This window comes from Elgaria multicarinata, chromosome 1 (assembly GCF_023053635.1).
Source record: "Elgaria multicarinata webbii isolate HBS135686 ecotype San Diego chromosome 1, rElgMul1.1.pri, whole genome shotgun sequence".
Lineage (NCBI taxonomy): Eukaryota > Metazoa > Chordata > Lepidosauria > Squamata > Anguidae > Elgaria > Elgaria multicarinata.
The window spans coordinates 134,385,196-134,406,107 of record NC_086171.1 but is presented as its reverse complement, the minus strand read 5'-3'; the positions used below and the strand labels follow the sequence as shown (position 1 = coordinate 134,406,107).

General features: G+C 40.7%; 1 protein-coding gene across 1 annotated transcript in view; it reads left to right on the top strand.

Annotated features, from left to right (window-relative positions):
* Nucleotides 1-8,559: 8,559 nt before the first annotated feature.
* GIPC2 (GIPC PDZ domain containing family member 2) overlaps nucleotides 8,560-20,912 on the top strand; it is a 29,811-nt gene continuing 17,458 nt past the window's right edge. Inside the window, exon 1 of the mRNA XM_063137061.1 lies at nucleotides 8,560-8,931. Coding sequence (XP_062993131.1) covers nucleotides 8,644-8,931 — 288 coding nt within the window. The 5' untranslated portion in view covers nucleotides 8,560-8,643. The remainder of the gene's footprint in view (nucleotides 8,932-20,912) is intronic.

Sequence of the window (20,912 nt, the reverse complement as noted above, 5' to 3'; positions counted from 1 at the left end):
ACATGAAAAGCAGAAGTAATGTCAAGCTTTGGGATAAACAAATATGTCAGAAGGGATGAAACATAATGGGAAGAGGATGATCTTAATTGATGATGTGGACCAATAGATATTTTAGCATAAATTAATATGAATTCGGAGGGAGGTCTTTGCTTTTGAGAAGTGTATTTAAGTCTGAACACAGAGGAGAAAGATGTTTTTCCTTTCCCTCAGGCATGACATCCAGGATGTTGCTTTGAAGCCTAGCATGTAGGCCTCAGTAACTCTTTGGTTTTGCCTGGGAGAAATGGAAGTCCCTCTACAGAGAAGAGCTCCTTTGCAGAGTCAGTATGAGTAATGCAGAATTTGTGAGCATACAAATACTCTTCTTTCTTTTCTCAAGTCATCAAGACCTAAGCTGACTTTTTAGTACTAGCTTGAGCCTGTGTTGTCATGTGGGGGATGGGGGCGTTGTCAGTGTTTGTCCAACAAGATTATTTATTTATTTATTTATTTATTGCATTTTTATACCGCCCAACAGCCGAAGCTCTCTGGGCGGTTCACAAAAAATAAAACCATTCAAAGTATAAAACAAACAGTATAAAAACATGATATAAAATACACATTAAAAATTGATTAAAACCAAGATCTTGTCTTCTAAAGCTACTAGAATCTAAGTATATTTTAATTTGCTTTGCTGAATGGAGGTTTGTGTGTCTGTTTGTGTGTCAATCATTCTGGTTAATGATTGACACATGAGGGCCCTGCCCTCTTTTGTATGTGGTCACTCTAGATCTGATTAATATGCTGTTCTGTTTTATTGCTTTTTTACTCTGGTGACCAGATAAAAAAGAAGGCAGAGCTCCTGCAGTTTTAATTGTTGTGATAAAGAGGGAATTTCACCAGGTGCCACATGCATACAAATGACACCTGCTGAAATTCCCTTTTCTATACAACTGTTAAAGATACAGGAGCCCTGACCTCCTTTCCATATGGTCATCCTAGATCTGTTTAATATGCTGTTCTGTTTTATTCCATTTTTATTCCATTATCATCATCATCACCATCATCATCATCATCATCTCTATCTTTTTCTCGCTCATGGCAGTTTTTCTAGACAGACATGACAGGGATTGCCAAGTCAAGCTGTCTTTTACAGATTCAGGAATTTCCTGACAATTGAGTATGTTTTAAGTATGACTGCTTTCTGGATGTTGGTGTGGATGTATTTTGGTAGGCCCAGTTTCTGAAAGTTTTCTGTATAGTTTTTTGATGTGATGCCAGTGACGGATGTGACTAATGGAATAATTATGACCTTTTCCTGTTGCCATAGTTCTTTGACTTCCATGGCCAGTAGTGTATATTTTCCTCTCTTTTCCTCTTCCTTTTCAACAACATTTTTATCATTTGTTATTGCTATATCGATGAGATATGTGTCTTTTTCTTTTTTGTCTACGACCGTTATGTCTGGTCGGTTGCAAGGTATTGTTTTGTCAGTTTGAATTGTTCTGTCCCAGTATATTTTATGATCTACATTTTCCAAGATTGTTTTGGGTGGGTATGTATAGTATGGTGTAAGTTGTTTGATAAGGTTGAATTTGATGGCCAGTTGTTGGTGAATTATTTTTACAGCTCTATTGTGTCTGACTGAATAGTCCATTCCTGCCAGAATTTTACATCCTCCCGTTACATGGTTTATTGTTTCTTGGAAATGATGGCATTTCCTGCATAGGTCTGTTGTTACCTTGTTATCTTTTATGCTGCATTTTTGGTAGTTCTTGGTTGCTATAACTTGATCCTGTATAGCTATTAGGAATCCTTCTGTTTCTGGAAATAGCTCACCCTTCCTGAGCCATTTGTACGATTGTTCTTTGTTTATTTGTGGGTTCTGTATTATGTTGTAGTGCTTCCTGTGGAGTGCCTTTTGGCCCATTTTTCTTTTTTCTCTGTGAGTGAGAGTGGTCGTGTTTGGTCTTCATTTTGTAGTGCTAGGTTGAGTGGGGTGTAGTTTTTATCTGCTTTTACTATGGCTTTATGGATGGGGGTGCTTTTAGTGTGGAAGAATTCTCTGAGTGATTATATCTGTTTAGCATGGATTGTGTTGATGTCTAGCAGACCTCTTCATCCTTCTTTCCTGCTGATTGTTATTCTTTCAATGCATGAGTTGGGATGGAGCATGCAATGTTTTGTGAGTTCGGTGCGATTGAGTATTATTATTATTATTATTACTATTATTATTATTATTATTATTATTCCCGCCCTTCCTGTATGGTAGGGCCAACCTTTTTGGTCCCAAGGGCTGCATGTGATGCTGGTACATGCACACGCACACATATATATGCACCCGTGTACAAATGTGCACATGCATGAACACACCTCCCAGCAATCTAGCAGCAGCAGCAGGGGAAGTGCAGTCCCTATGAAGAAATCAGCTGGGGGCGGTTGAGCAGGGGGCAGGGTCCTACAGGTTATGCACCCCTGCTCTATGGGTGTCAGGGCAATGTACATAGTTCCCCCCAACACACTTTATGTTCTCAACTATCTACATGTAAGGTAGGTTAGGCTGAGTAATGGTGACTGGCCCAACGTCACCTACTGAGTTTCATGGCTGAGTGGAGATTTTAAACCTGGGACTCCCTGGTCTTAATTTGACACCCTGTTGAAAATTAGCTTGTAACTAAGCCTAGCACCATCTAACTAAAAAGACTGAATATTCTTTACCTGTTTACTCCTGCCTCATTTTCCTCCCATTCCTCTGTTGTTCCCCCAGCATTGCAAGCTACAACGATTTTACATTGTAAACTGTAAAGGCATGCCAGATTGGGGGCATGCCAGATTGGGGCATGCCTTGCACATTGATGGCTCTATATGAATCAGCAATCATCATAGTTATTCTCTTGCAGAGAGTAACCTTTAACAAAGTATAAGCTTGGCATGATAGATTGTTTTCAGAGTTTGTCTAAAGTTTACATAAAGTTGACATAATAGCGTTCAAAATGTTTTGGAGATTTGTAAAGTGGTCCTATTGACCTTTAATAAAATGTATAAAATGTCCTGAACAGCCACTATAAATAATTTATATAAATGAAAATTGGCAAGAATCCTTGGCTCTATAATTTTATATGCTTATACCATTTTCTGCTGTTGATCAATATTTATTAGTCACCGTGATGGTTTTTAAAAATATGTTTAGCTTTATTGCTGTAAAGTGAAATCTTAGAAGCAAATAGACCTCCAGCCTAAAATTCTTCCATTTAAAAATGCAGATGGAAGATTTCTTTTCAAGCTGCTTACTTCTAAAATAAATGTCCTAATTTATTTCTGTTAAATTGTTTTCAATTCTAAAAGATATCATTATTTGTGATAAAAATAACGACTTTATAAGAAGTTATAGAGCGGCTATTGCCTGAATCTATTTGCCCGTTTCTTTGTGAACCTCTCCCTGAGCCCACTGGCTGAATTGCTGTGATGCTGTGGAATCTTTATATAAATTTCAATACTCTTTGTCAATGTTCTATTCTATTATACTTGTTTTACAATTCAAATCCAGAGTCATACAGCCCTCCGCATGCCATGATACAATTTAATCCAGAGCATTTAGGATGTTGGTGATTGTTTAAAAGGATGGATGTACGGTGAAGGTAGCTATTTGAGAAAAGGATAGTTGAAGAGAAAGGAGAGTTAACAAAAAACTAAAAGGATCGAAAGATCAGTGTGATAAACATGAAGAGGGCAATGACTGAAGTAGAGTTTCTGGGTGAAAGGAGGAAGCCATTTGCCAACCCTTCCTCACAGTGTTCCTGTGCAAATTATAGCTGTGATAGAAATGTAAAAGGTGCTGCTTTCCCATCCCTGCATCTCTATATTAGTAGAAGTCTCATATATTGAATGTCTGTACATCTCACAGCTGCAGGGGTGGACAACTTGTGGATTTCCAGATGTTTTGATGTACAACTCCCATCAGATCTAGCTAAGATAGTCAATGGTGAGGGATGATGGGAGTTATAAGTCAAAACATCTGGAGGGCTGCAAGTTGCCCACACCTGTGCTAAAACAACAGGAGCCTACCAAAAATAGTGCCAGCCTTATAATACAAGTCCTTAGAGGTTTAATTAAATGATCCAGATAGATCGTGCAAGTGAAGTCATTCACATCCTTCAGGAAACAGCAACAAGAGAGGTCTGGCTGCAGAAAACCTGTAATATTGGGGGTTAGAGTTGGTGAAAGAGATAGCAAGATTGGAGTGCTGACTGGAATGTATGGAGGCATGGGAATAAAAACACAAGAGTTATTGGATGATGATGCATTCACAACATGATAGCACTCTTCAAATACTTCAAAGGTTGTCACAGAGAGGAGGGCCAGGTTCTCTTCTCGATCATCCCAGAGTGCAGGGCATGGAAAAATGGGCTCAAGTTACAGGAAGCCAAATTCCGGCTGGACATCAGGAAAAACTTCTTGACTGTTAGAGCAGTATGACAATGGAATCAATGACCTAGGGAGGTCATGGGTTCTTCCACACTAGAGGCATTCAAGAGGCAGCTGGACAGCCATCTGTCAGGTATGCTTTAAGGTAGATTCCTACAATGAGCAGGGGGTTGAACTCAATGGCCTTATAGGCCCCTTCCAACTCTACTATTCTATGATTCTATGATTCTATGTTTAACTGCAAATGCAGTACAAAACTGCTGCAGAGTACAGCCTGAAACATGGAAAAATGAAGGGCTGAAAACACGGAGGAAATTATGTTAGGCATAAATAGAAAGGAATTGAGAATAACACTGCTAATATCATACTGCCCTTGTATAAATCTATGGTGTAACCACAATTAGAATAATGTGTACAGTTCTGGTCTTACCTAAAAAAAGATTTTGTAGAACTGGAGAAAGGGCAACTAAAATGATCAAGGGGCTGGAGCTACTCCCCTATGAGAGCAGATTATAACAGCTGCAATTGTTTAGCTTGGAAAAGAGGATAAAGGGAGACATGAAAGAGGTGTACAAAATTATGCATGGTGTGAAGAATGTGGATAGGGAGACATTTCTCTCTTAAAATTCTAGAACCCAAAGTCATGCTATGAAGTTGATTGGTGGGAGATTCAGGATGGATAAAAGGAAGTCCTTCACACAGCACATAGTTAAACTATGGAATTCAATACCACAAGACATAGTGATGGCCACCAATTTGGATGGCTTTAAAAGGGGGTTAGACAAATTCCTGGAAGAGAACACTATCAATGGCTATATGCTACCTCCAGTATCAGTATTAGTCCTGATGGCTATATGCTACCTCCAGTATCAGAGGCAGTATGCCTATGTACACCAGTTGCTGGAGAACATGGGTGGGAGGTTGGTGTTGCATTTGTATCCTGCTAGTGGGTTCCCAGTTGACAGGTGATTGGCTACCGTGTGTGAACAGAACGCTGGACTAGATGCACCTGTGGTCTGATCCACCATGGCTTTTTTTATGTTCTTATGATTCTTGAATTAATAAACACCCACCACCACCACAACCACACCATTTGCTTCATGATAGGGGGAACATTTAAATGCACTGGCTAACATATTGTTTGTAATGGACTGGGATAGTAAGGATGAAAGCAGGCCACAGCCTTCTAGAATCATAGAATCATAGAATAGCAGAGTTGGAGGGGGCCTACAAGGCCATCGAGTCCAACCCCCTGCTCAGTGCAGGAATCCACCCTAAAGCATCCCTGACAGATGGTTGTCCGGCTGCCTCTTGAAGGCCTCTACTGTGGGAGAGCCCACAACCTCCCTAGGTAACTGATTCCATTGTCGTACTGCTCTAATAGGAAGTTTTTCCTGATGTCCAGCTGGAATCTGGCTTCCTTTAACTTGAGCCCATTATTCCGTGTCCTGCACTCTGGGAGGATCGAGAAGAGATCCTGGCCCTCCTCTGTGTGACAACCTTTTAAGTATTTGAAGAGTGCTATCATGTCTCCCCTCAATCTTCTCTTCTCCTTCTATGAGGAAATGTTACAGTCAGGTTGGCTAGGGTGGAGTCATAGAATAACAGATCAGCAGTGGGGGAGGGGACAGCAGAACAAAGCAGTTATACACCCCTTCGTATGCTGTCATGCAAGTGGAGCTTAGCATTACATAATCATGGCAGCAAACAGAATAGTTAAATGAACTGGCCTTTTGAACACTGTGTCATAGAACATTACAGATGTATTCATCATAAAGTCGAGATAACTTATCTTACCAGTACAGGGCAAATCAGGGAAGAAAATTTGGCTGAAAGCCCAGAGGTGTGTGTGTGTGTGTGTGAAGAAGCCTTTCCATATCCTACTGTAACTGAGGACACTTTTTAAAGTGTCATTGCCTTGCCTCATTCATGGAATTTTATGGTGAGTCAAGATGACAACAGCTTTCACTCATAATTCTCCTGTATTTTCCCACCACTTCTTCCGACTTTTTCCTTATCTCATGATATCCATTAAAGAAAAAAAAAAGACAGAATTGTTGTACAATGCCTTCTAATAAGTAGCAGTAGGTGCCTTCCAGCTGGAAGCACCCTAAATCTACATATATATGACTGAAATAACACACATTCCTTTTTGTCAACTCCTGTATTTGTTTTCCTCCTCTTCCTGTGTTTACTTCCCAGGCTGAATTATTGTTTGCAGGCCCTCTGGGTAAGGACCATTCCTTTTGGACTCTGTATAGTACCATGCAGGTTGACAGTGCTATATAAGTGATGAAGAAGCAAGCATAATATGTGAGACTGTACAAAACCTTTACTGTTCACACAATAGGAATGTTAAGACGGGGTGATTCACGTTTGTGGTGTACATATGAAATTGTAAAGGCCTTAGTTCTACTCTGAAATGAAAGTTTTTTGATCCTAGAATAATCAACTGAGCTGAAATACACACAAAGTTATATTTGCATTGCAAATATATTTGCATTGCAAGAGAAAGGGAAGAGAACTGGGTTGGAGAAAGTGGTGCACAGTAAGTATCACACAACAGAGATCTAGAGTGTGTGGGAAGACTGATATTGAAATATGTAAGGAATCCCTGGATTTCCACATACTTTGAACCTCTTTCACAGGTTGTTCCTCTTTTGAACTATCAAGTCTGTCTACAGTGATTATAATTTTGCTACATCATTCACAGCCAGTGGGTCACTTACAGTAGTGGACTCAATGAAAGAGAGCTGAGACAAGAGTTTCTGATCTTGCTAGAGGTCTCTCTCTTACTCTCTCTTCTGCTGTGCACTTCAGCCTGTAATTACAATGCAAACAATTTCTGTTTTGAAGAGAATGCAGACAGAGGTTGTTATTCAAAAGACAACAGATTTTGTAAACTCAGGCAGTAGTAGTAACATAGCTGGCACTTTGCTTGACATTTATGTTTGCACACACTCCATCCCCGATGCATGTTATCTCAGAAGTCCCATTGAGAACTGCAAAGTTTTATTTTATTTATTTGTTGTTGTATTTACATCCCACCTTTTCCCCTCCAAGGAACCCAAGGCAGCATACATAATCCTCTCCATTTTGTTCTCACAACACCCCTGTGAGATAGGTTGGGCTGAGAGCCAGTGACTGGCCCAAAGTCACCCAGTAAGCTTCCATGGCCAAGTGGGGACTAGAACCTGGATCTCACAACTCCCAGTCCAACATTCTAGCCACTAGACCACACTGGCTCTCATGCCTGACCCCAGTCTACAGAAGCGTGTGCTAATACACCTGCTAGTTTTTAAGATGCCACAAGACTCTTTGTTTCCTCCCTCTGATTTCAACGGTGCTTCTTTTCCCAAAAGGGCTCAGGCTGCAAACCGAAGCATGCTTAATAGACTGGGGTGGGGGAGCCTGTTGTTGGGACTCCAAGTCGTATTAGCCCCAGCCACCTGACCAATGGCCAGGGATGATTGAAGTTGTATAGTGTGACCATATGAAAAGGAGGACACGGCTCCTGCATCTTTAACAGTTGTATTGAAAAGGGAATTTCAGCAGGTGTCATTCGTATATATGGAGAACCTGGTGAAATTCCCACTTCATCACCACAGTTAAAGCTGCAGGTGCCCTGCCCTCTTTTAAATCTGGTCACTCTATTATAGCTCCTACAGCTTTAACTGTGGTGATGAAGAGGGAATTTCACCAGGGGCTGCATGCATACAAATGACACCTGCTGAAATTCCCTTTTCTATGCAACTGTTAAAGATACAGGAGCCCTGTCCTCCTTTTCATATGGTCACCCTAAAGTTGTAGCCCAACAGAATCTGGAGGACCACAGGTTCCCCACACAGTAAACCCCACAGAGTAAACCAGGGAGTAAATGGAGGGAGGGCCCTACTTCTGAGGAAATCAGGATTGCGTTTTAAGATAAAGGTTGCAGTCGTTAAGAATCAAAAGCCCTGCGCGGGTCTGTCTATAGCGGGCACGCAGGGGAGAGAGGCAGCAGAAGTCTGATTCTGTCAAGCCTGGGCGCAAGGTTGTTCCCAGGCAGAAAGCGCCGCTGCCCATTGGCTGTCGGATGCCATCACCTGGCCGCTTGGTGGGTCAGCCGGGAGCGCAGCGCCTGAGGGGGCAGAGTCCAGGCAAGGCTGGGAAAGAACTGCAGCAGCAGCAGCAGCAGGTGGTAGAGGAGCTTCCGTGCCTCTCCCGCTTGTCGCTGCGTACAGGCGGGCGGAAAAGAAGATGCCGCTGGGACTGAGGGGCAAGAAGAAGAAAGGCAAGTCCAAGGAGACGTCCACGCTGGTGGAAGGCGAGGCGCCCTTAGCGCGAGGGCGAGGCGACGAGGGCGACGACGACGTGGTGGGTGCTCGGGCCGGAGCCGCAGCCGCCCCGGCGCGTCAGGGCCCCATCCGGCTGGTCTTTCACACGCAGCTGGCGCACGGCAGCCCCACCGGGCGCGTGGAGGGCTTCGGCAGCGTGAGGGAGCTTTACGCCAAGATAGCGGACGCGTTCCACATTGCCCCGGCGGAGGTACGTGACTGAGGGTGTGTGGGGAGGGGCGCCTCGGAGAGGAGCCCTCTCGCTTCTTAAGGGGGTTCATTGCAGCCGGGAGCGGGGTTCCCTCATACCCCCGAGCGGGCCCCGCCGTTCCACCCGGGAGCGGAGGCGTCAGAGCCCCTGAGCTGCTGCTCTTTCCTTTCCTGCCCTCATGACCTCTCGGGGCACTTTCCATCCACTTCTAATGGAGGCTGGTGCCTCCGATTTCGGTGGGGCTATAAATCCATTCTGGGTTTCGGTCAGGACCAGCCAGAACTCTAAAGGAGCCATCCAAGGTGTTGAAATTATTTTGGGACTAGGTTTCAGAATCTTGGAAAACTCCTGGAAAGTTCTGACTGACCCAGACTGGATGCACAGCCCCACTGAAATCGGAGCCACCAACCTCCACTGTCCACTTCCCATGGCTTGGTTTCCCCCCTCAGCAGCTCTTCTTAGCCGCCGTGTCGCCTATGCCTAAATGACTTCCCGAATGTTCTGTTTTGTTTAAAATCTGTACCAGTGAATCAAGGTGACGGAGGATTATTCCAGATTGTATTAATACAAAGGATAAAGGCGTTCTTTTTCTTTTTTGATGCTATAATTACTAAATAGCATCAGAAGGACGGAATGTGAGCAGGGGATAATTTCTGAAAAACAGAGGGATAGCGGATTCAAAGCTACCTTGAAGACCTTGCTTCCATATAGGGAGGCAGGCTGTAGTTATTGAATTGCGAAAGAATGTTATTTACTTATTTAATTAATTTATTACATTCCTATACCACTGAGCAGCCAAAGTTCTCTGGGCGGTTCCCAAAGGGAAACTTAAAACCATAACATAGTAAAACAGAGTATGAAACAGTGAAAGAAATGCATTCCCCACCTGTTCAGAAGCAGAATTTCTTTCTCTCCGCCACCAAAAAAAGAGTCCCCCCCCCCATAATTTTGATTTTCATTTTCCTGGTGGCTAGAGGGAGTGCACAGGGATTTCATCCGCTCTAAAGTCTAAGTCATCCGTTTATTCCAAAGCTCATGATTTGGATAAAATGGGCCCACTAATTCAGAGCTCGTCAGAGCGTGATGTTGATCCCTGCTAGTGCATTTCTTGGTGTACACCAGTGTTTGGCACTATGTTGCCTAGCTTCCACCATGTTACACACCCATATAATTACTAAATAGTAGTTCGGGGCATTATTAGGGTTAGCAACTGAATTACAGTCTCAGGATTGTTGTACAACACTCCCCACAACTCTTATCAGTGTAATTCTAGGCATATCTACTCAGAAGTAGGTTCTGCTAAATTCAGTGAGACTGACACTCATGAAAATTTACTTCAGATTGGAGCCTGTTTGTCTGGGTGCTTCCAGATATATGTTTTTTAGAATTAATAATCAAAGTCACTGCGTAGCTATTTTGTCTTTCACTTCTTAATGGATTTTCTGCATTAAGAAAGAAGATGGAAGACGCAGTGGGAAAACATGGGAGGGTTACAAATGGAAGATGTCATCATCAGGGACCCCTTCAAAATTCCATGAATGAAGCAGGGCAGTTGCACAATAAAAGCCTCATCTAGAAGCACTCGTCTTCTCTTCCCTTTTTTTCCTGATACTACTTCTCACACTTCTGTTTTAGTCTTAAAGTAATCAGTTTTGTGGAAAAATGCCTTCTGGACTGGGGCTAAAGATGAGTTGGGTGTTGATTTCTTTCATGAATCACCCTTTTGTACTTGTGTTTTTAGGGGGAGCGGGACTAAACTAAAGTGGTACAAGTGTGGATATTGATGTATCCCTTTAACTATATACACATGGATTATTTTAATTGGAATTGGAAATTGGAACTGCAGGTAGTAATTCTATGTGCATTAATGAACGTTATGTAATGTTGTTTAATGTAGCATCAAACATAATAATTTTAGGGTAAAGTCTTGATACAGTAAACAATATAGATGTTCAGAAATAGCCCGAGTTATTATGGTGCCTGAGCAGAAAACCCAAATAATGTTATCTCCCCCAGAGTGAAAATATAATAATAAAGGCTATCATTAATAATTTGCTGCCCTTTAACGACACCTCAAAAACTGCCAGTTGAGATGAGTTGCTTCACCCAGCTATTGTTTTCAAGGAAATATATTTATGTCCTTTGAGGGCATTTCTCACTACTAGACTAGGTAATTTCAGTTACAGTATACACAACTGCTTCAGACAAGGTTGCAAACCTTAAACCAATGGCATTCTTTTATTCATTTACCCAAGTTGTTGAAATTGTTGTATTTGTGTAGCTTTGAGCATTGAAAAAGAATCAAGTCTGAACACATGTAATTATACTCCTGGCTACATGGATCGTTTTACCTTGGCATTGGAGCTTGTCACAATAGTATCTCTTCTGTATTATCATGAGGAACAATAAGGCCTTTGAAAGACAGTGAAGTTTTCTCCAGTGGCAAAGAATTGCAAAAGTTATTTCACACCAGACATGGTCCTGAGCCTTGTACACTATCATCCCAGCAGCTTCCCACACACAAAATGGGACAACAATTATAATTGCTTTTCTTAGTGTGCCATTCCCTGAACTTTATACAGTTGTTGTATACCAGTAATCCTGTTTGTATATAGTTCTGTTTTTGTTTAAGAAACACACACATCAAGAATAAAATGGCGAAACAAGGGAATAAAACAAGTTCTTTCTTCAAGTGTTCCTGGGTTGGGGTTGGGTGACTCCTCCAATCAATAATGAAATTAATAAAAGAATTAATTTCTTGGAGTGAATATGCAAATATATTTGGTCACCAGTAATTTGCTGTTTACATCAATGTAGTAGTACCAATTTGTTCCGAGGATGATGAGAGACTTGGTATAGCATAATGACTAAGAGTGTGGTCTGGGAAGTCTGCAGTTCATAACCCAGTCTTGAATTCATTAAGGATGAAATCCTATACACTTTTACTTGGGAGTAAGCAAACTGATAAGCCTGGGTAGTATCCCTGGCAGACAGTATCTGTCTGCCAGGGAACAGATACTGTTGGTGGAATGGAATGTATTATGACAGTATAATTTATGTATTTATACTAGCATTTTTATATTATTTACTTATTATTGCATTTATATCCCGCCTTTTTTCCTCCAAGGAACCCAAGGTAGCATACATAATCCTCCTCCTCTCCATTTTTATCCTCACAACAACAACGCTGTGAGGTAGGTTGGGCTGGAAGTCAGTGACTGGTCCAAAGTCACCCAGTGGTTTTCCATGGCTGCGTGAAGACTAGAACCTGGATCTCCTGACTCCCAGTCCAACACTTTATCCACTACACCACACTGGCTCTCTTTTAACATTATTTTATTTGTACCATCTTCTATCAAAAAATGGCATTGAAGGTGGATTACAGAATCAGTTAAAACTGATTAAAACAATACATTAAAATACAATAAAACATAACAATTACAGGAAAAATATTATTAAAAATAGCACCCAACCCAACACACCCACTTCCAGGATGGAGATGTTCGCTCGCCGCTCTGACCATGTTACTCCGCTTCTGAAATCTCTTCATTGGCTTCCAATTGACTTCAGAATCCAATATAAACTTCTCCTGTTAACCTTCAAAGCTTTTCACGGTCTAGCTCCTTCCTATCTCTCCTCTCTCATCTCACACTATTGCCCCGCTCGTGCTCTTCGCTCCTCTGATGCCATGTTTCTCGCCTGCCCAAGGGCCTCTACTTCCCTTGCTCGGCTCCGTCCATTTTCTTCTGCTGCCCCTTACGCCTGGAACGCTCTTCCAGAACATTTGAGAACTACAAGTTCAATCGCAGCTTTTAAAGCTCAACTAAAAACTTTTCTTTTTCCTAAAGCTTTTAAAACTTGATGTTGTGCAGACTTTATACTGTTAGTTTTACCCTACCCTGTGCCTGCTTACCCTACCCTGTGCCTGTTGGCATTCTCTTCCCCTCCTTATTGTTTTACTATGATTTTATTAGATTGTAAGCCTATGCGGCAGGGCCTTGCTATTTACTGTTTTACTCTGTACAGCACCATGTACATTGATGGTGCTATATAAATAAATAATAATAATAATAAGGTGGGCTTTGCTTGCTGGCAGAAGGACAGCAAAGAAGGAGCAAACCTAGGCTCCCTTGGGCTGGAGCTCCACAGTGGCAGAGTGGCCACCAAAAAGGCCTACCCATGGGTCCCCCTCTGATTATGATTATCACCATGCCTAATTTCTGTATTTTTCTTCATGCAGACTTCAATCCTCATGGAAAGCATATACTCTTTCTGAAGCGAGTATCATTTCCTAGTGCCAAATGTACAAATCATTCTATCAAACCCCTTTGTCAACCTGGAACTGTGAATTATAATTAAATATAATTTGTAAGAAATGGCTTACAGATGAGATGCAAACGTGTAACATTCATCATACATTAATGGTGTAATGCTGACCTTTATATGAGCAAGAAAAATTAGGCAAAATGATGTGAATGTTTAATTGTAGTCTTTGCAGAGAATTTTGTTATTGTTCTGCATTCATTTGATAATTATAGTATCTCCACTTTTTAGAGTCATTGTTGATGATCATAGGCTCAAATATTGGATCCACGTGTTAATCTACCGGAACTGTTAGATGGCTCAATTGCCAGAAAATAAGCAAGCTCTCATTTTTGAGACAGTAGAATTATAGCAAGCTAGATGTTTTAATTAAAAGGACCTCTCTTTGCTCATTCAGATTTCAAAATAACTTGTTTGGCATATGGTTTATATGTATTTGTAAATCTATTTATCTCTTTCATGAAGGACAGTGGCTGCTTTTAGCTTTGTCCCTATGCATTTTTTAAATTACTAAGCCGAATTCAGTTTATTGTGGTTTGATTCCTTGTTGCTGTTGCTGAGTGGCAGTAGACCTTGTGGGGATTGCTTCATTTACTAACATGTCACTAACTCCTTATAAAGGTGAGAGTGGACATATTGTGGAAAACAATCTACCTAGTTACTCAGTTCCATTAGATAATTAAGCAGTATTGTTTCCATTCCTCTACACACCAGTCTTCACCTTCTCCATTTCTTGTTGAACTTGTGCCTGTTTGTTTTCTCTCCAGTGATTATCTGTCTGTATTTAATGTGATTTATTCCTAAATTTACCACAAATAGCTCATGCAATCTGCATCTCATCCTGTATCTTGTTTGATCAGCACTTCACTTCTGTTTTTTTTAAAGACTTAAAGTTAGTATCTTATTACTAACTTTCACACAAACATATAAATAAAGCCTTTGTTGTACTTTATCTGTCATTGCGGAATGCTAAAATGAATATATTTTGCAGCAATATATACATGGTTTGGAGGTTTTGTAATGCTTTATAACATAGTTTGAATGTGTTAGTTGTTAATTGAAAACAAAGCTGGTTTAAGCCTCAGATGTAAAATACTCTGCTCCTCAAGTTAGAAATGGGGGGAGTTCTGTGATCTAGGAATAGCTCTTTCAGTGCTGGTTAGTGTCGGCACAATGTAAATTATAGGACAATAAGTTAAACTTGTTAACTAGTGGTGCAGTTAGGTAATTTTAAACTGTGGACTTAATGGTCTTGGGTGAGGGCGCTCTTTTGGGGGATCCTTCTGCTCATTCTTGCCCTGATGGCATCACTGTAGTGAACTAAAGCTTAGCTACAGGCAGCTCATAAAACCAAGGATATTTGTCTTCCCTCTAGATGGTAAGATTTTTATTTTTAAAAAAGGATGACGGGTTTATCATCAATCCTTGGCCAAGGCATACTGCTAAAAATAATTGTTCTACATTCTAACCTTCCATTTTCACATTCACTGGACCTTCCTGAAGACTGGTATCTTCCTTTTGGAGGCTGTACTGGGTATAGCAGCAAAGGGAGGGAACAGTGTTGGGTCAGCAGAAATTCCTTTTGAGGCATGCATATCCCCCCAGTTCCATGAACCTTTTTGAATGCCTTTAAAGAGGACATGGATGAAACTAGAGGAAGTGAAAAGAGGGAGTTTGTTTGCTTTCTATTAAGAGAGGTATGAGTAGAGTTCCCCAAAGCTATGCTAGAGTCAGCCTCTGGAATTTTAGCAAAATGATTTCTAAATAAGAAAATAAACGGAGGTTGATATAACATGAAAAGGGGCACTTTGTAAACTGCTCTTGATGATGATGGGTTGGCAGACCTGGGCAGGATCTCCACCACTCCGTTATAACGGTATTAAACTGCATTGTTGAGGGCACATAACACAATCCATAGACTGTTTTCAAACCGCTTTCATAGTGCTATATTACGCTGGGGCAGGATCTACACTACTGCTTTAAAGCACTTTATAACAGTTATAAAGTGCTTTAACTGCTTTAAAGCGCTATAAAACTGTTATAAAGCGCTTCAAAGCAGTAGTGTAGATCCGGCCTTGGTGTAGATCTGGAACATCACCCTTATATTTTCCCTGTTTTCTGAAATCTAGGAGAAAGGCTCTACTACTCCATGTCTGCCCAAAAATATCTGCAAGGGCAAAGAGCTGGGCCTTCTGCATTATGGTACCCACACAGTCCAGTCTTTATCAAAAGTAACTGACCTGCCATTCTGCTGGGAAGTGAAGATGATTTCATTCCAACAAATTTTAGCCAATGATTTGATACTGGAGATAATGTGGAACCTTCCCACTCTTTCATCGCTGCTTTTATTGTTTATTACTGCTGATTTTACTCTGTGTTTTAATTATAGTAGTGCTGATTCCACTGTTCTATAGTTCATTGACTTCTATTGTTTAGAGTTTCATTTACTTTTAAGAGAATAAACAGTGCTGCTGTTTTTCAGAAGATATGTTACTGAATTTTACTGTTTAATGAATTTTATTTTTGGTTTTAATGTTGTATATAGCCAGAGATGAATTATATGCACAATCCATGAGTGCATAATAAAACATTATTACTTACTCTAATATTATTATTTTTAAATATTATATTACCCCAGATCCCACAAGGTTTATTTTAGATGTATAAAATAACTCTCATACCCCATTCCCAAATACATTTACTGGCATTGTTTGTTTGTATAGCTCTGGGGTAGTTTGTATTGACTGCAAAATTACCAGATCAGTGACTTTATGATGATGATTTTGGAATAATGAAGTGTAGTATTCATCAAACATTTTGTGATGGTTAAAGTAGACGAAAATGAAAGAAGGCACTCTATCTAGAAATATACTTATTACGGTATTATTATTATAATGCTTTTGTGCTATTTTCTTTTTATTACAAAAAATGGGTACTCACAAGGAAAATAGAGAATAAAATGAATATTCAAAGTTCTAGTTTGACTGATATTCTTCCAAGAGGTAGGTGGTATTAAACTGGCTCATACGGAGGCTGCAGTCTGTTTGTGTGCTGCCCAGTTGCAGTTCTAAATAGAGTTACGTTGTCTCATGTTTCTAAATATCACATTTCTTTTCTGTTGCCAGTTTTATCTAGTCAAAGGTGTGAAACTAGTTATGAGATGCTAGCTGACACTGACAAGTTCAAAGTCACAAAAATATTTTTTTAAAGCAAATGTCCTGGATTTTATAGAAAAGGATAAATAATGTACTGATTTTCTTAATGAGACTCAAGGGGCAAAGCAATACTTCCTATAGGCAGCTGGTTGGCACTGTGTGAAGAGAATGCTGGACTAGATGGACCCTCTAGATGGACCCTCTGATCCAGCATGGCTTTTCTTATGTTCTTAGGCTCTTAACACAAATATTTAAGAAGCTGTTAGATTGCAGCCCTCTTAACTATTTTCTCAGGGTAGGCTTGAATGTTTTTTCATGGCTGGACAAATATTTCAAATTTCTTGTCATCAGAATCACATTTTTGGTGTGGCTACAAAGCTTTAATTAGCTGAAAACTTTATCTGATCTTCTGATTGGTTATAGATTAGAATTTCTGAGAATGAAACATACATTCCACGTGCAAGCCATGCAAAGGTATACTGGCTCTTTTCTGTCTGCAAAACAAAGTGAAAACTAGACTCATGATGGCTTTTCATTCCAATTGCTTTCTAAAGCTGGTGGATATTTTGCCTTTTAAGGGTGAAATCACCTTGCTTGTTTTTAGCAATCACCATCACTGGCAACTTGTTTATTTACAAGTCACTTTTCAAAACACAAATATTTCCCCAAATTGGTGGACAAAATATAAAAACAAATGTCCAAATTAATATTAAAAAATAAGAAGAACAATAGAAATAATTTAATTTCAGGACAGGCATTCTTAAAGTGATAATGCTAATTTAAAATCAACATTCTTCATCCTGGATCTTCCACAATGGTGATGGGGATTTGCAATTGTTCACATTTGAAGCTTTTTGTGATCTTTTGTGTTAATGTCATAGGCAATAATTTATATTACAGAATCTCAAACCAATAGAAAATAAAATAGTAAAGATGGCCTTTCCTTCTTGCAACTCACAGTAGCTTTTTTAAAAAACAAAAAACCCCACCCTAAATCATAATGTTGTACATTTAAGATAAAAATAAGTGCCCCCTACCCCGAAATATCTTCAGAGGAACCTTTAAAAGAGGCAGTAATTAGACCACTCCTGAAGAAGCCTAACCTGGAGGATGTTAACAATTTCAGGCTGGTAGCTAATATCCCCTTCCTGGGCAAGGTGCTTGAGCAGGTGGTTGCAGGACAACTCCAGGCACTCTTGAATGAAACAGGTTATCTAGATCCATTTCAATCAGGCTTCAGGCCTGGATTTGGAATGGAAACTGCCTTGATCACCCTGTGGGATGGCCTTTGCTGGGAGAGGGACAAGGGGAGTGCGACCCTGTTGATTCTCTTGGACCTCTCAGCAGCTTTCGATACCATCGACCATGCTATCCTTCTGGATAGCTTGTCTGGGCTTGGAGTTGGAGGCACTGTGTTGCAGTGGTTCCGCTCCTACTTCAGTGGCCGATTCCAGAAGATGGTGCTGGGGGATTATTTCTCTGTGCCATTACATTTAGGCCATTGGGTTCCACAGGGCTCTATTTTATCCCCTGTGCTGTTTAACATTTACATGAAACCACTGGGAGAGGTTATCCGGAGATGTGGGTTGTCATCAATATGCGGAAGACACCCAGCTCTACCTCTTCTTTTCATCAAACCCAGGTGAGGCAGTGGCTGTTCTGAATCAGTGCCTGAGCACGGTAATGGATTGGATGAGGGCCAATAAACTGAGACTCAATCCAGACAAGACAGAGGTACTGTTATCGGGTGGTTTGCCTGTCCGGCTAGGTGATGTTCACCTTGTTCTGGATGGGGTTGCACTCCACCTAAAGGATCTGGTTCGTAGTTTGGGTGTGATCTTGGATCCAGAGCTGCCACTTGAGGCACAGGTGAACTCAGTGGCAAAGAGCACCTTTTATCAGTTTAGGCTGATATACCAACTGTGCCCTTATCTGGACGGAGATAGCCTAGCTACAGTTATCCATGCTCTCATAACCTCTCGTTTGGATTACTGCGATGCGTTATAGGTGGGCTGCCTTTGAAAACAGTCCGGAAACTTCAACTGGTACAAAACAGGGCAGCACGTTTACTAACAGGGACTGGCCAACAAGACTGCATCACGCCAGTCCTCTTCCAGCTTCATTGGCTGCCAGTCCAGGTCCGGGCCCGATTCAAAGTGCTGGTATTAACATTTAAAGCCCTAAACGGCTTGAGCCAGGCTATCTGAAGGAAAGCCTCCTCCCATATGTACCTGCCCAGACCCTAAGGTCATCCTCAGGGGGTCTTTTTCCGTGAGCCCCTGCCAAAGGAAGTGAGGCAGGTGGCTACCAGGAGGAGGGTTGATGATTATATGATTGTTATTTAGTTCCACCTCTAACTTTGGCTGTGAAAATACCAATGCAGAAGCAAATTTCATGAAGTAGTTCCTACTTTGTATTGTTGTTGTTTAATAATTTACTGAATTTCACAGGAGATTAACAAAGATGTCAATAGTACAATAAGAATCATTTCAATTGTTTTTGATTTATGAAGATGCCGCTCTCCTCCAATTTACCTACTCAATCAACATTCCCCATGCATTACAGCCAATTATGATATGCATAATAAAGTTTAAATACCGTAATGAAATAATAAATTTGAAGAAAGGAGGAGGAAAAAATGAGATTTGTGTGTAGGGGGAGTACTTCGCTTTTTTTAAATAGGGCAAGTATCATATAAATCATATGCATTTAAGTGCATATAATCCCACTGCTGACATAATGAAGATCCTGTGGCAGGCATGGTTGCACATCAACACACAGCCTACATATAACCAAGCTGTAATAGAGCAAAGATTGCACACTGCGATTGTGCATTGGCATACAGCTGATATTATTAGGCTGGTCTACATTTTGATGGTGGTGGGGGCAGTGTATGTACAACTTTATTCTCATTTAAATGAATTTAATGTAACTGATTTTAATGGGGGTGGGATCTTCTTTGCATTAGTGAAAGTAAAGTTTAGAGCAATTCACTCCAGGAAGTACAAAGTTTATTGCAGATGAAGGATTACTTTCAAGGGCAATAACAACTTGTATTTAAATTTAACAAGTTCAAGCAACAGAACAGAACTTTTTAGTCACATTCAAATACATCTTTATTGTGTTCTTTTTCTGTTGTAGACACAAAGCCTCATGTGATGTCCCTCTTCTTATGCAATCACCACTTAGGATACCCAGAGAAAAGTTTCTTAAACATACTCTAAAATCTGTTTTGTGCTGGAGGTATGAAGAATTCCTTGAATTTTTAAGCTATGATGGGAAGAAAATAAAGTTTGGATCTGACTACTAACAGCAGCAACAATGAAGACCCACCCAAAGTCTTGATTTTGAAGAATAGCTATAAAAAGCAAATGGACTTGATAACTTATGGCTCTGTCCTATGAATCTCTGTAATCAGATATGAACTCATAGGGTTGGCATCATGCTTGGAACTAGCGTATGGTAGACTTGGCACATGTTGAGGGTCCAGTGCCCTAGAAGGGCCACTGCTACTGACACTTGCCCTAGTACAGCTGGATCTGGGCCCTTCCCACTGTTTAAAAGTCCCACATGATTCAGAATGATTCTATATCAGGGTGCTTGTGGGAAATTAAAATGGTAGCTCCAAACCACCTGTCGCTCATCATGACACTGCTGTTGTGGCTTGCTGCCACTGCCAGGTCAGCATGGGCTCCCTGACATAGGATGTCTACAAGTGGATGCTTGCCCAAGGAACCCTTCAAAGATGGAGCTGGCCCTCTTCTTAGCATACTGTCAGAATTGGAACAAAGGGAGCATGTCAAGTATCATTTCTTAGGATGCTGTACAAGAGATGTATAAACAGGACTGTTTACCACCTCCTGTTGCTGTTGCACTTGAGACATCATTGGAGCATGCGTGGATGTGTTTATCAAGTGCCAACCCTGCCCTTTTAAGCTTAGAGCCACATTAGGAATTTAGGTAGATTCAAGAGGACAAAGCTGTCAATCATTTTAGCACATTGCTGAAGCCATATTAGCCATATTATGGGTAGTTAGTCTAGATTTTATTTTTAATCTGGATTTTATTATTGTTAGCCACCTTGAGTGCCATTTTTGATGGCAAGGTGGGATATAAACTAAATTAATAAAATTTAAAGCTGAGCAACCAATCAAATGTACCAAATTAAACGTTTAGTAGTTGTCATAGAGCTATCTAGCAAGAACAGAGAAATTAAATTTGCTTGCAATTTAACAGCACACTTCCATGTGTGGTTGATCAGAATTAAGTCTTACTGTGTTCAGTGGGCCAGCTTCCAGATAAGGTTACATAGGATTGCAGCCCAAATCACTTTTTAACTTTTAGAGTGCTTGCAGTTTAAAAGCTTCCACCTAGAACACCAAGGTCTGGTTACATGATTTGATCTGTCAGTTCTTGGAAAAAGCTGCATTTTATCTCCTTGGGAGGGAAAGGATGCTAGTTGGTTTCTAATATCACTGAATAGCGATAGTGTCTTCAGATATG